The 16,645-nt window shown below is 45.2% G+C and overlaps 1 protein-coding gene across 3 annotated transcripts in view; it reads left to right on the forward strand.

Annotated features, from left to right (window-relative positions):
• The window catches only part of LOC117521152 (protein FAM102B-like), a 37,846-nt gene that overhangs the window by 12,268 nt on the left and 8,933 nt on the right, over positions 1-16,645 (forward strand). For all 3 annotated transcript variants that reach the window (XM_034182495.1, XM_034182496.1, XM_034182497.1), the window contains exons 6-8: positions 1,237-1,340; positions 9,981-10,076; positions 10,313-10,408. In XM_034182495.1, the coding sequence (XP_034038386.1) occupies positions 1,237-1,340; positions 9,981-10,076; positions 10,313-10,408 (296 nt within the window). The remainder of the gene's footprint in view (positions 1-1,236; positions 1,341-9,980; positions 10,077-10,312; positions 10,409-16,645) is intronic.

Raw genomic sequence — 16,645 nt, forward strand, 5'->3', positions numbered from 1 at the left:
TTATTGGTTAGCACAAATTGCTAATTTCTACAAAAATATTTGTCATATTAACTTTCCGTTTTCGCAGCATTCATCCACAGAAGAAATACTTTTCATCACATCCTTTCTATCACCAAAGTGATCTGTCTTGACTCTTCCACAAACACTTCACGTTACCTTGTGTATGTGTTCCTGAGATCTAAACAGACAGTTAATAACGTCACCCAGACACTAAATTGCACAACTTCAGTTGTAACAAGATACATCATCAGCTAAACCCAGTGAGTATATTTTCTGGGAAAACTTGATGAAAATGTAGTTTGAAAACGTGATGTAACAGCGCATACTGGCAGAGTCACGTTTGTCTCAGTCTTCCTCCAGCAGACTCTCACCGAATTCTTTCATGTTCCGCTCCAACTTTATAATAATAGAGACTGCTGCCAAGGAAACGTCAGGATTGTAAAAGTGTGGTTGGCCTAGTCATTCATCCCACACTGTGTTAGTCATTTAGGGGGATGGTTTTTACGTCCGCCAAGGATGTAATATATTCATCATCGTTTATTTATTAATTTATTTGTCTGTTTGTCTGCCTGGCTTTTAGCATGACTACATCAAAACTACAGCACAGATTTTGACAGAATTTGCACCACAGATAGATATTAGTCCATGGAAGAAGCCACTGAATTTTGGAGGTGATCCGGATTCTGGATCAAGATTTCTCTTTATAGGCTTTGAAGGATTATGCCAAAACTACTTCACAGATTCTCACCAAATTTGCACCACAGATAGATATTAGGGCATGGAAGACCACTAAATTTTGGAGGGGATCTGCATCTGGATTGGTGGATGTCAGAAATCTGATTGCTCTTGTTTTATTTTGTTTTGTTTTTACAAGAGAGCTCAGTGGAATGCCCCACGTGACAATATTTTACACCTTTTTTTTAATAGCTGTCACTATTGTTTGTCCTTAATTTATCATTGCTCAGTAGTACAGGTCTGTGTGTTTAATTTAAAATAAGGCAAATTGAAAAAGATTGTTTCAGTTACTTTTTATCTGTGTATATTAGTTGTACACACAGACTTTCCAGGCATTCCTAAACTTTAGTGCACTCTACTTGACTTTGGAGTGTTTTAACCATCAATAATAGTCAATGGACGAAGTCTGATCACCGCCCTTATAAATAAAAATGTTGACAGTATGTTATTAACACTCAATGCCTTTCTTGCTCCTTAATAACTTTGCTGTGTTTCATACAGTCCCCCATCTACAACCATGAGCCTGGCCATGCCACAGCCCGACGCAGAGTGCCTCCTTGAGGAGAGAAAGGGAGGAGATCCTACTGTTGCTCATTCTGTGGCTGGTAAAAACACAAAGATAAGACTTTAGGCTTCAACATGCATGATTCTTCATTTTGTGGTCATTCCTAACACTTTCAGAAGCATTGTTTCAGTTTGGTTGTTGAGTGAGTGGTGGCTTAACTCCCCGATTGATGGTGACCATTCAAGTGTGCTTCCCTGCACAAGATGTTGAACCACAACTTTTCTTAACTTTGGGGCACATAATTCCCATATTGAGGCCACACAAATATGGAACAAGATGTTGAGAAAGAAGGAGGCTCAGTTAACAAAAGCTAAGCAAGCTTAAAGGATTTCTGTTTTTAGAGTATATATTTTAAGAGACTCTACTGTCTTTCTATTAGCAGCATACAATGTTAAGAGCCCCTTCACACATAGCACAAATGGGTAGGAATCGGGGTGAAACAGCCCAAATGAGCAAACCCCAAAAACATCAAGCCGACATTGGGAGGGACACACGGTCGGGCTGATCCCACTGCGACAGTTTCAAACACAGTGCGAGCAGCTGGAGCGTATGGAACCACAATTCACCACTGATGTGGAGGGAAACCTGCGTCAGTCACAGTCAGAGCTGCGTGTCGTCAGAGCGAGCTGCAAAAAGTTTGTACCTGAGTTTTCAGAGGTGGTGTTTGTAGTTGCCATCTGCCACGCCGGTGTTTGCCAACCCGGACAGTGGGAATACCACCTCAACCGGCAACTTAGCCCCGCGACTGGACAGCAACAACGTCCGAGGCCCGCTCAATGTGGTGAATTCACTGAGGCCGCGCGCTGCGTCATTAGAGCCGCGCGTCACGAGTGCCGCTTCCCCGAGGCCTCGTGCAGCCACCGCGGATCCATCAGCGCGGAAACACCGAGGCCGCGCGGCACCAGCGCAGTGCAGATCCATCCCGGTGACAAACAACGCAGGCTGTTAACATCGGCGATCGACAAGCTGCTCATAAGCCGACCATGGGGCCTAAGAAGGTTCTGACAGCGGAGGAAGGTGACGATATTAAAAAATCTCTGGACTTTCTATCAGAGGAGATTTCTGTTGTGAAGCAGCAACAGAAATCAATCATGGATCTGGTGGAGGAGGTGAAGGCATTACGGCTCCAGAATGCCGAGAAAGACCGGCATCTGGTGCAGCTGGAAAATAGAGTGGCTGAATTGGAGCAGTACACCAGAATTAACGACGTCATCATCACAGGTTTTCATATCAAACCACGGTCCTACGCACGGGCGGTAACAGATGAGAGCGGAGGGGAGCCCAGTGAACAGGAGGTCAGCTCTGTGGAAAAACAGGTTGCTGATTTCCTCCTATCTAAAGGTATAGAAATGGATTTAAATAACATTGAAGCGTGCCACCCTCTGCCCCGGAGAAATGACGGTGATAAACGAACCGTCATCATGAGATTCATCAACAGAAAACACAAAACAGCACTGTTAAAACAAGGAAGAAAACTGAAAGGGACAAACGTATTCATCAATGAACATCTCACCAAACGGAATGCCGACATCGCCAGGAAAGCACGCTTCTTAAAGAAACAGGGAAAAATCCAGCACACATGGACTTCAAACTGTAAAATATTCATCAAACTGAACGGATCACCAGAACAAGCAAAAGTCATGGCAATAAGGAACATCGAGGAGCTGGACAAATATGAACAATAGTGTTTCTTAAAGCGAGGATCTGGACAAATATGACCAATAAGGTATGAGGACACAAACACATCACAACACCATGACACAGACCAGAGGAACCTATTCATCTACTACCTATTCATCTACATCTGGAGACAAGAAGGATATAACTCAAAGGATTGCTGATCATGGAAAAGTAGAACTGAGAACATTTAAATACACAGACCACAATGTACTGGACTTGGAGCACGATATAGACCCGGACAATAATTTCTTCTCAAATATCAATGACAGTTGTTGCTATTATACAGATGAACAGTTTAATCGGATCATTAGAACGGATAACAAATTATCAATAATCCATTTTAACAGCAGAAGTCTATATGCAAACTTTAACAACATTAAAGAATATTTAAGTCAGTTTAAAAAAATATTTAACATAATTGCTATATCAGAAACATGGATCAATGAAGATAAAGGAATGGATTTTGAACTGGATGGATATGAATTTAATTGTGTAAACAGAAAAAATAAGAGTGGAGGAGGAGTGGCTGTGTATGTGGATAAGAACATGGATTATAAAATAGTAGACAATATGACAACTGTGATTGATAACTTATTAGAATGTATAACTATTGAAATATGTGAAGAAAAAAGCAAAAATGTATTAGTCAGCTGTATATATAGAGCACCAGGATCTAGTATTGAAACATTCACTGACTGTATGGGAAAAATGTTCTCAAAAACTAATCAAAAAACTGTTCATTTGTGGTGACTTAAATATTGATCTGCTCAATCCAAATAAGCATAAAATAACAGATGAATTTATCAGTATAATGTACAGTATGAGTTTATATCCAAAAATCACCAGGCCAAGCAGAATTACATCCCATAGTGCCACCTTAATTGATAATATATTCAGCAATGATATTGAGAATAACACTGTGAGTGGATTATTAATCAATGACATTAGTGATCATCTACCAGTTTTCATCGTTTATAATAGAAACCATCGGCGGAATCAGCCAGAGGAGAAAATAAAATACAGGCGAGTGCGGACAGAGGAAAACATGAACACGCTAAAGAAGGATTTACAGGCGCAAAACTGGGAAAAGGTATACAGTGAAAGTGATGTTGATAGTGCATATGAAACTTTTTTACAAATATTTACATCATTATATGATAAAAATTGTCCAATTAAACAAGACTACAGAAAACAAAAAATCCAAGCTCGACCATGGATGACGAAAGGGTTACGAAATGCATGTAATAAGAAAAATACACTGTATAGAGAATTCATAAAACTAAAGACTAAAGAGGCAGAAAATAGATATAAGAAATACAAAAATAGATTAACTAATATTATACGGGTATGTAGGAAGGAATATTATAGTAACATATTATATAATAACAAAAACAATATTAAAGGAATATGGGATATATTAAATAGCATTATCAAAATGGTAATAAAAAACAGAGTTACCCTCAGTATTTCATTGATAATAATGTCAAGAAGGAAAATAAGGATGAGGTAGTCAACGGTTTTAATAATTTTTTTGTAAATATTGGACCAAGCTTGGCAGAAAAAATTCCCGATTCCCAATCTGAGGATTGGGATAATAATCTTATAGAAAGAAATCCCTGTTCAATGTTCCTCACAGCAGTGGATGGAAATGAAATTATAGACATTGTGAATAATTGTAAATATAAAACATCTACCGATTTAAATGAAATTGATATGGTGGTGGTAAAACAGGTCATTGAATGGATTGTAGAACCATTAACATACATCTGTAACTTATCATTTCAAACCGGTAAATTTCCCAATCAAATGAAAATAGCTAAGGTTGTGCCGCTGTATAAGACTGGGGATAGACACCACTTCACAAATTATAGACCTGTTTCTTTGCTTCCACAATTTTCCAAATTATTAGAAAAGTTATTCAATAATAGATTAGACAAATTCATAAATAAACATAAATTACTTACTGATAGTCAATATGGATTCAGAGCACATAGTTCAACATCACTTGCATTAATAGAATCAGTTGAGGAGATTACAAACGCCATAGACCACAAATTACATTCAGTTGGAATATTTATAGACCTTAAAAAGGCTTTTGATACAATTAATCATGACATATTAATCAATAAACTTGAACAGTATGGGATTAGGGGGTTGGTGTTGCACTGGGTGAGAAGCTACTTAAGTAACAGAAAACAGTTTGTGAAGTTGGGGGAATATACATCATCATGCTTGGACAATGCTTGTGGCGTCCCACAGGGGTCAGTATTGGGTCCAAAACTGTTTCTAATTTATATAAATGATATTGTCAATGTTTCCAAAATATTAAAATTAGTATTATTTGCAGATGACACAAGCATTTTTTGTTCAGGGGGGGATTTGCAGGAGTTACTGAGGAGGATCAGTATAGAAATGGGAAAATTGAAAATATGGTTTGACAGAAACAAATTATCATTAAACTTAAGTAAAACAAAATACATGTTATTTGGCTATTGTAATACAGACATACAGGTTCAGTTACAAGTCGAGGGGGTAGATATTGAAAGGGTACATGAAAATAAGTTTCTGGGGGTGATAATAGATGATAAGATAAACTGGAAGACTCATATAAAACATATACAAAGTAAACTGTCAAGAAGCATTTCAGTTCTAAACAAAGCGAAACATATTCTGGACCACAACTCACTCCGCATTCTTTACTGCTCACTGGTTTTACCATATTTACAGTACTGTGCAGAGGTATGGGGTAATACTTATAAAGGTACAACACAATCACTATCAGTAATGCAGAAAAGAGCTATAAGAATTATTCATAATACTGGCTATAGAGATCATACAAATCCACTATTTTTACAATCCAAATTCTTAAAATTCACAGACTTGGTTCATTTTCAAACAGTACAAATTGTGTATAAAGCAATAAACAATTTACTTCCAGCAAATATTAAAATATGTTTTTTAACAGATCAGGGGATTACAGTCTGAGGGGGAAATTTAATTTAAAGCATCAGTGGGCACGAACAACATTAAAAGGTTTCTGTATTTCTGTCTGTGGGGTGAGGATGTGGAACAGATTGGGAGTGGGGCTCAAGCAATGTCCAAGCATGAACCAGTTCAAACAGCGGTACAAAATATGTTTTTTTCTGGGTATAGGGAGGAGGAAGGGTAATGAGGGTTAGGGTGTTTTTGTTTTTTGCTTCGGCTTGTAAATATATAGTATTTTGTATGTAAGTAGGTATGTGAAGGTGTATATTTATGTTTGTGTATATATATGTGTATATATGTATATATGTGTATGTATGTTGATGTGTGTATGTATATATATATGTATGTATATGTATATATATATATATTGATATCGGTTTAGGTGTGTAGGAATCTATGTGTATATGTGGCAAAGGGTATTACTGGTTGTGGGGAAGAAGGGGTAGGGATAAATAAGCTGATGCTTCACCCTACCCCTTTTCGGACATGTTGGGTACACAGTAGGAACTTTTTTGTTGTTGTCTTTACTGATCTATCTTGTAATTGTTGTTGTATCAAATGTTCGAAATAAACAGTTTTCATTCATTCATTCATTCATTCATTCAAACCTGGAGCTTGCCTCCACATCGTGCTGCTGATGTGGAGGGAAAAAAAACAGCTGGAGCTTGTGGAACCACATCGTGTCGCTGATGTGGAGGAAGAAAAAAAACACCTGGAGCTTGTGGAACCACATTGTACCGCTGATGTGGAGAAAAAAAAAATAGCTGGAGTTTGTGGAACCACATCGTGCTGCTGATGTGGAGGGGAAAAAAAATAACCAGCTGGAATGTGTGGAACCACATCGTGCTGCTGATGTGGAGGGGAAAAAAAATAACCAGCTGGAATGTGTGGAACCACATCGTGCTGCTGATGTGGAGGGGAAAAAAAATAACCAGCTGGAATGTGTGGAACCACATCGCACCTCTGATGTGGAAAAAAAATAACCAGCTGGAACGTGTGGAACCACAGCACACTGCTGATGTGGACCAAAAAAAACCACACACCAATTTAAAAAAAAAACACCGCATTGTCCAATATTTAATCCCTCTTATCGAGCAGACAGTACACACATGATCCCTCTGTGCCTCTGTATATGACCCATGGACACAGACATACAGTCATGAAATGACATGAATGAAGCAGTGCGCTCTCATTGTGTCTTATGTCCAGTCTGGTAAAAAATAATTACTACAGTCACCAGACACTGATAGATTAAAGATTGGTGTTTTAATTCGTGAAAAATCACTGGGTTGATATAAATAAAAGGGGACCCAATACAGAACCCTGTGGTTAAATAAAAGATAAATGCCACCCGCAGGAGTCAAACCTGCGATTTACAAAAGCTCTGATTATCAAACAGACAAACTTTACCACTGCGCTACAATCGCTGTCTTATAACAGGAGTCCTGACGCGCAAATTCCTCCGCATGTCTTTTCATGCCAAAAAAGTGCTGATGTCAAACTCTTCTGCCATTTCTGTGGTAGTCAGACGACGTCCCGGATCAACAAAGCGTTTACTTTGGAAATGAACGGCACATTCCACTGTTACAGGAGCTTTTTTTTGTCATGAAAAGACGTGCGGAGGAATTCGCGCATCGGGACGGAGGCGCAGGGCACAGAACAAAAAGCAATGCTGTGATGAAGCCTCACAGGACATGTTGTGGCATGCCCAGCTTGTCCACAATTTCTCAGATAGTCACACGACTGAAAAGCCACCGAAAGCTGTCTGAATCTTCCTAATGGTGCAAGAGCTGGGCATGTTAGGGCTTGTCCTGTGAGACCAACATGGAGGTGCTTTTGTCCCGCGCCATGAGCGGCTCCATGGCGAATTCCTCCGCTCCTCTTTCCATTACAAAAACTCCTGTAACAGTGGAATGTGCCGAAAAAGTGCTATGTCCAGCTGTCTTGCCATTTCTCTGGTAGTCAGACGACGTCCCGGATCAACAAAGCATTCACTTTGGAAATGATCTGGTCGTTTGAGCCTGCCGATCGGTGCGCCATTCGCCACTGTGGGCTGTCTTTAATCCAGTTGTAATTGTCCTTAATATGTGTGATCCCCATAAGATCTTCACCGAAAGCCATCTGAATTTTCCAAATGGTTTCCAACTGGCTGTCTCTCACACTTTCTGAAAAAGTTTTGATGAAGCAAAGCGGCAGTCGATCAGCCAATTTCCTGACAATGAAAATCCGCCAAGGGGGCTGGACCACTCCTCCCACAAGGGGTGCTCACAGGCGAATGACGCAACCGACAGGCGTGGAAAAAACTCACGCATGCGCACGAAGGTTCAAGCTGGGCTGATGCAATCACACATGATTCAAATCCATATAGATTTTGCAAAAAATAAAAAGGTCCGTTACTTTTCTAACAGACCTCGTGTGTATGTGTGTGTGTGTGTGTGTGTGTATATATATATATATATATATATATATATATATATATATATATATATATATATATATATATATATATACGAGGTCTGTTAGAAAAGTATCGGACTTTTTTATTTTTTGCAAAAATCTGATTTGAATCACGTGTGCTTGCATGAGCAAACCTTGAACCTTCGTGCGCATGCGTGAATGTTTTCACGCCTGTCGAATGCATCTTTTTCTGGTAAGCAGCCTTTGTGTGAGGACATGTGTAGTGCGCTCGGCGGATTTTTATTTCAAGGAAAAAGACGGAACGACTGGAGCAGCGCCATCAAATTTTGCCAGAAACTGGGCGACAGCCAGGTGGAAACCATTCGTAAGATTCAGACGGCTTTCGGTGACGATCCTGTGGGCATCACACAGATTAAGGAGCACTACAACCAGTTTAAAGATGTCCGTACAAAGGTGGAGAGTGAGCCACGCTCCGATCGGCCATCAACATGCTGAAATGACCAGATCATTTCCAAAGTGAATGCTGTGGTGATGCAGGACCGTCGTGTGACTATCCGAGAAATTGCGGAAGAGGTGGACATCAGCACTTTTTCGGTACATTCCACTGTAGAAGATTTCCACTGTAGAAGACAGAAGATTTGGCCATGAAAAGAGTGGCTGTGAAATTCCTGCTGCTTCTGACGGCGGAGCAAAAGCGCCTCCGTGTTGAAGTCTCACAGGACATGCTGTGACATGCCCACCTCTTCCACAATTTCTCGGATAGTCCCACGACTGAAAAGTCACCGAAAGCCGTCTGAATCATCCGAATGGTTTCCACCTGGCTGTCGCCCAGTTTCTGGCAAAATTTAATGCGGCGCTGCTCCAGTCGTTCCGTCTTTTTCCTTGAAATGAAAATCTGCCGAGTGCACTGCACATGTCCTCACATAAAGGCTGCTTACCAGAAAATGATGCAATCGACAGGCGTGAAAAAGTTCACACGTGCACAAAGGTTCAAGGTTTGCTCATGCAAGCACATGTGATTCAAATCCATCAGGTTTTTGTAAAAAATAAAAAGGTCTGATACTTTTCTAACAGACCTCGTATGTGTGTATATATATATATATATACACACACACACACAGAGCATGTCATGCAAGTGTGCTCCCCCCACACCCACCATATGTGTTGGGGTGGGGGAAGCAGGAGGTGGAGCACAAAACATGCATGCCACATGTGTTGCGGGGGGGCTGCGTGACGCGCACACATGCGATGCATACGCACGCCACGTGTGTTGCTTTTTTGCAACGTCACACTCGTGGGGGCTCACTGCTCACTATTTTCCTGCTGACGGAGCAAATGGCCCCACATTTTCTAAGCCGCTGGTGTGTGCGAATAGTTGTAGCGACAGGTATACGAGGCATTGTAGACGGCTCTGATTTTTCACAAATGGCATGCAATTCCTCCTTCATGCTCATTCGGCTTCAATCATGTTATATGTGAAGGGGCCCTAAGCTTTGTTTAATGTTCTCAAAGATTTTACACTTTGCATATGTTTAACAGCTTAGTTGCTGGAAAAACAGCCCTGTTTGTTTTGTTTGTTTGTTTGTTTTCCATTTAGCAACCCAAGCACAATCCACAACGGTTCCAGAGGAGTTGCAAGGTCATGGTCATTGTATGCCTGTCAACTGTGCTGTTCGGGGATCACAATTCTCAGGTATCACACACTCAGAAGTCCCTTTCTGCTGAAACACTTGCAGTCTTACAACTGTACATTCCCCACTTTCAAAGGGGATGCTTTGTTCCTTTTTTTTCCCCATAAACTGAACACAGTAGATTTGAGATGAAGTGATTAATATGAGAAGGATGTTCTTAAACATCTTGCAGTTTGTATTTTAACACTTCAATTGTAAGAAGAAGAATAAAATTGATATCTTGTTTTGTTCCATTTAGCAACTTTGGGAAAGTCAGCATCAGCCCCAGGGGAGCTGCGAGGCCACGGTCACTCTGCATCACCATGCTATGCTAATTGGCGCGCAAAAATATCTGGTAACACAAATACAAAATTTGCTATTCATTTAAGCAGAGTTCATTTGCTGGTTTGATTGACAGCTTTTTTTTTGCTTTTTAATTTGTTCTAAGGTGATTATAACTTGAAATATCCCCAAACATTGACCTCTCAAAACCATTGATAAATGGTTGTTTACGATAAATAAATAAAAAAGAAGCCAAAATATTTCAGTTTCTAGATTACACATTTTAAGAAACTTGCACTGTGTTTTTGTTAGCAGTATGTGTACTGTATTTTCTGGACTATAATGTGAATTAGTATTATTTGCATCTGTCAAAGTATGTCATAAAAATAAATAAAAAACATGTATGTATAGTTGTGTTCAAAATAGTAGCAGTGTTTATAAAAAGGCTGCAAAGCTCAAAATCCTAAAAATACTTTTATTTCCATACACACAATTGCATTGGGAACACTGCACATTCTATTCCAAATCAAAACATGAAGAAAAATTTCTTACAGAAAGTGAAGAAAAAGGAATATTAGGCTATTCAAAAAATAGCAGTGTCTGCATTTTTCTTTACAAACTCAAACATTTACTTTATAAACTAAAAAATGCTTGAAGATTTAGTTTGCCTATGAATCACTGAACTAATATTTAGTTGTATAACCATTGTTTCTGAGAACTGCTTCACATCTGTGTTGCATGGATTCAACCAACTTCTGGCACCTGTGATCAAGTATTTCAGCCCAGGACAATTGGACTACATTCCACAATTCCTCTGCATTTCTTGGTTTTGCCTCAGATATTTTCTATTGGATTAAGGTCCCAGGATCGGGCTGGCCACTCCATAATGTTAATCGTGTTGGTCTGGAACCAAGATGATGCTCACTTGCTGGTTTGTTTGGGGTCACTTCTTGTCGAAACACCCATTCCAAGGGCATGTCTTCTATGGTATAAGGCAACATTGTTGTGTGGGCTGCTGAAGAGGAGGTACTGCTGGCCCACCACCACCAGATGGCGCCCTGCTTGGAGTGCGGGCTTCAAGCACGAGAGGGCGCCGGAGCCACTGGGAGTGACAGCTGTCGCTCTTCATCAGCACCAGCTGTCACTCATTCAACCCATCACCATCACCATAAAGGCCGGACTGCAACTCCACCTCCTCGCCGAGAAATCATCTACCATACAGGTACTTTCTCTGCTGAATTTAAACTGAGTCATAGTCTGATTTCTTTTGCAGCCATTTTCCTGTGGTGTTTCCTTATCTGCTGGATTGGCGTTTGGTGTGATTAGCGACGGCTTCGCCTCACACCCCAACCAGATAAGTGGTTAAACAGGAGCTGCACGAGTGTGTGATTGGAGGTGGAGGTGCTCCCTCCTTACTGAACACAGACTGTGGGATTACTGAGTGTGCGTACTCACACTCATCAAACTGTTTCTGTTCTCTGCCAGCAGTACCGGGTCTGACTGCTGAAGACAGTGGCCACCTGGGGCGCAGGGCTTGGCGGCTCCAGTGTTCTTCAGATCTGTTGGTGGTGGAAGCTGTGTGGGATCCGGCTCTTCTATCACCAGACGTCTTCTATCTTCGAGCCTGCCACACGCCACCTTTTGTATGATTGACATTCCGCAATATTGTTATTGTCTGTACTTCGTTGTGCGCTTCACAACATTAAATTGTTACTTTTTGGCTTATCCATTGTCCGTTCATTAACGCCCCCCTGTTGTGGGTCCATGTCACGACACCTTCCCAGCAGGATTTCTCGGCCAGCGTCATGGATCCCGAGGGTCGTCAACCATCGCTTGAACAGCCAATGGAAGAGCGAGGTGCACAGGCGCCAGCAGGAGGCGTGTTAGGTGAGCTGCAGCACATCTTAACCGCCTTTACTGCTCGGTTGGACTTAGTTACCGAGCAGAGCATTGTTCTCAATCGAAGGATGGAGGCTCTCACCGCCCAGGTGGAAGCGCATGCTCAGGGCGCTGCTGCAGCACCTCCTCCTGCTGACTGAATGCCAGAGACAGACATTCCACTGGTCGTTCAACGAACCCCCCCACCGTCCCCTGAAGCATACATAAGCCCTCTGGAGCCGTACGGAGGCTGTGTGGAGATGTGCGCGAACTTCTTGATGCAGTGCTCGCTCGTCTTTTCACAGCGTCCCGTCATGTACGCGTCAGACGCTAGCCGGGTGGCTTACGTTATAAATTTGCTTCGAGGAGAGGCACGCGCCTGGGTTACGGCGCTCTGGGAGCAGAATTCACGGCTCCTAACGGTTTACACTGAGTTTGTGAGGGAGTTCCGACAGGTGTTCGACCACCCTCATAGAGGCGAGACCGCTTCAAGCATGCTGCTGTTGCTAAGACAGGGGTGCCGAAGCGCAGCGAAGTATGCAGTCGACTTCCACATCGCGGCAGCGCGAGCCGGCTGGAATGCTGTTGCGCTCCGCGCCGCCTTTGTAAACAGACTGTCTCTGGTCCTTAAGGAGCACCTGGTGGCGAAGGACGAGCCGCGGGATTTAGACGGGCTTATCGACCTGGTTATACGGTTAGACAACCGATTAACAGAACACCGACGGGAGCGAGACGAAGGGCGTGGTCAGGCACAAGCCGTCCCTCTTCCTCCCGGGTCCGAAAGGGAGCCGACTTCCCCACGCTCCACAGCCAGGGCTCTCCACGTGACGACAGCTCCCCCTGCTGATGTTGCTATGGAAACGAGCAGGGCCAAAAAGCGATCAGATCAGAGACAAAGGAGGCTGATCCGTGGAGAGTGTTTTCTCTGCAGCTCAACCGAGCACATACAGAGAGAGTGCCCCAAACGGTCAAAACAGCAGCACTCATCCTTAGAGACTGGGCTAAGGGTGGGTCACAATACCCATGCGGGGAAACCCCGAAAATCTGCACGTATCCCAGTTACGATCCTGAGTGGGGATCTAACCCTTCACGCCCCAGCACTGGTGGACACGGGGTCGGAGGGGAATCTGCTGGACAGCAGATGGGCAAAGGAGGTTGGGCTCCCTCTAGTGGCCTTACCGTCACCATTGTCGGTGCGGGCACTAGATGGCACCCTTCTTCCACTAATCACACACCAGACACAGCCCGTGACTTTGGTTGTTTCTGGGAATCACAGGGAGGAGATTGTGTTTTATGTAACACCTTCTACCTCCCGAGTGATTTTGGGTTTTCCATGGGTGTTAAAACACAATCCCCGGATTGATTGGCCGTCTGGGGTTGTGGTTCAGTGGAGCAAAACCTGCCACCGGGAGTGTTTAGGATCCTCGGTTCCACCCGGTGTGACAGGTAAGGAGGAGGTTTTAGTCCCCCCCAATCTGGCGGCGGTGCCGGCCGAGTACCATGACCTTGCTGACATCTTCAGCAAGGATCTGGCACTCACGCTGCCCCCACACCATCCGTACGATTGCGCCATTGATTTGATACCGGGCGCTGAGTACCCATACAGCAGGCTGTACAACCTCTCTCGTCCGGAACGCGAATCAATGGAGACCTACATCCGCAACTCGTTAGCTGCCGGGTTGATCCGGAACTCCTCCCCGATGGGTGCTGGTTTCTTTTTTGTGGGCAAGAAGGGCGGCGGACTCCGTCCATGCATTGATTACAGAGGGCTAAACGAGATCACGGTTCGCAACCGATACCCGTTACCTCTGTTGGATTCAGTGTTTACGCCCTTGCATGGAGCCCAAATTTTTACAAAATTGGATCTTAGGAATGCTTATCACCTGGTTCGGATCCGGGAGGGAGATGATTGGAAGACGGCATTTAACACCCCGTTAGGTCACTTTGAGTACCTGGTCATGCCGTTCGGCCTCACCAATGCGCCCGCGACGTTCCAAGCATTGGTTAATGATGTCTTGCGGGACTTCCTGCATCGGTTTGTCTTCGTATATCTAGACGATATACTCATCTTTTCTCCGGATCCTGAGACCCATGTCAAGCATGTACGTCAGGTCCTACAGCGGTTGTTGGAGAACCGGCTATTTGTGAAGGGCGAGAAGTGCGAGTTTCACCGCTCTTCTTTGTCCTTCCTGGGGGTTCATAATCTCCTCCAACTCCGTCGCCCCTGATCCGGCCAAGGTTGCGGCGGTGAGAGATTGGCCCCAACCAACAAACCGTAGGAAACTGCAACAGTTCCTCGGCTTTGCGAATTTCTACAGGAGGTTCATTAAGGGCTACAGTCAGATAGTTAGCCCCCTGACAGCCCTGACCTCCACTAAGGTCCCCTTCACCTGGTCGGATCGGTGCGAAGCCGCGTTTAGGGAGTTGAAGTGCCGGTTCTCGTCTGCACCAGTTCTGGTGCAGCCTGATCCTACTCGCCAGTTCACAGTGGAGGTGGATGCCTCTGACTCGGGGATAGGAGCCGTGCTGTCCCAGAGCGGGGAGTCCGATAAGGTTCTCCACCCTTGTGCCTATTTTTCCCGCAGGTTGACCCCGGCTGAGAGGAATTACGACGTCGGCAATCGGGAACTCCTTGCGGTGAAGGAGGCTCTTGAAGAGTGGAGACACCTGTTGGAGGGAGCGACGGTGCCCTTCACGGTTTTCACGGACCATCGGAACCTGGAGTACATCCGGACCGCCAAGCGGCTAAACCCCAGGCAAGCCTGCTGGTCACTGTTCTTCGGGCGCTTTGACTTCCAGATTACATACCGCCCCGGGACCAAGAATCAACGGTCGGATGCCCTGTCCCAGGTGCATGAAGAGGAGGCCAAGGCCGAGTTGTCAGACCCCATAGAGACCATCATCCCCGAGTTCACTGTCGTGGCCACTCTCACCTGGGACGTGGAGAAGACCGTCTGGGAGGCCCTGACACGGAACCCGGACCCAGGGACCGGCCCGAAGGACAAACTGTACGTCCCACCAGAGGCCAGAGCTGCGGTTTTTTACTTCTGTCATGGTTCCAAGCTCTCCTGTCATCCCGGGGTGCGCAGAACCATGGCAGTGGTCCAGCAGCGCTTCTGGTGGGTGTCTATGGAGGCCGACGTCCGGGACTACGTCCAGGCCTGTACCACCTGTGCCAGGGGCAAGGCTGACCATAAGAGGACTTCAGGACTCCTCCAGCCCCTACCGGTACCTCAGGAGTTTCTGCAGGGAACTGGGTGCCACCGTGAGTCTCTCGTCCGGGTATCACCCTCAGACAAACGGACAGGCAGAGCGGGCCAACCAGGAGCTGGAGCAGACCCTCCGTTGTGTTACCTCCACACACCCGACGGCCTGGAGTGAACATCTGGCCTGGATTGAGTACACCCACAACAGCCAAGTGTCGTCAGCCACCGGCCTCTCCCCGTTTGAGGTGTGTTTGGGGTACCAGCCCCCATTGTTTCCACTTGTGGAGGGAGAGGTCGGTGTGCCCTCGGTCCAGGCCCACCTCAGGAGGTGCCGCCGGGTGTGGCGGACTGCCCTGTTGAAGGCCCGGATGAGGGCCAAGGCCCATGCAGACCGCCGGCATTCCCTGGCCCCTTCATACCAGCCCAGGCAGGAGGTGTGGCTTTCAACCAAGGACATACCACTCCAGGTCGAGTCTCAGAAACTGAAGGACCGCTTCATCGGACCATTTACAATCCTCAAAGTCCTCAGTCCTGCTGCGGTGAAGCTGAAGCTGCCGGCTTCACTGCGGATCCATCCTGTCTTCCATGTGTCGCGCATCAAACCTCACCATATTTCACCCCTCTGTACCCCCAGACCGGCGCCGTCTCCTGCCCGGATCATTGACGGGGAGCCGGCTTGGACCGTGCGCCGGCTCCTGGACGTCCGTCGGAAGGGCCGGGGGTTCCAGTATCTGGTGGACTGGGAGGGGTATGGACCCGAAGAACGCTCCTGGTTGAAGAGGAGCTTCATCCTGGACCCGGCCCTCCTGGCCGACTTCTACCGGCGGCACCCGGACAAGCCTGGTCGGGCGCCAGGAGGCGCCCGTTGAGGGGGGGGTCCTGTTGTGTGGGCCGCTGAAGAGGAGGTACTGCTGGCCCACCACCACCAGATGGCGCCCTGCTTGGAGTGCGGGCTTCAAGCACGAGAGGGCGCCGGAGCCACTTGGAGTGACAGCTGTTGCTCTTCATCAGCACCAGCTGTCACTCATTCAACCCATCACCATAAAGGCCGGACTGCAACTCCACCTCCTCGCCGAGAAATCATCTACCATACAGGTACTTTCTCTGCTGAATTTAAACTGAGTCATAGTCTGATCTCTTTTGCAGCCGTTTTCCTGTGGTGTTTCCTTATCTGCTGGATTGGCGTTTGGTGTGATTAGTGACGGCTTCGCCTCACACCCCAACCA

Source organism: Thalassophryne amazonica, chromosome 12 (assembly GCF_902500255.1).
Source record: "Thalassophryne amazonica chromosome 12, fThaAma1.1, whole genome shotgun sequence".
Taxonomy (NCBI): Eukaryota; Metazoa; Chordata; class Actinopteri; order Batrachoidiformes; family Batrachoididae; genus Thalassophryne; species Thalassophryne amazonica.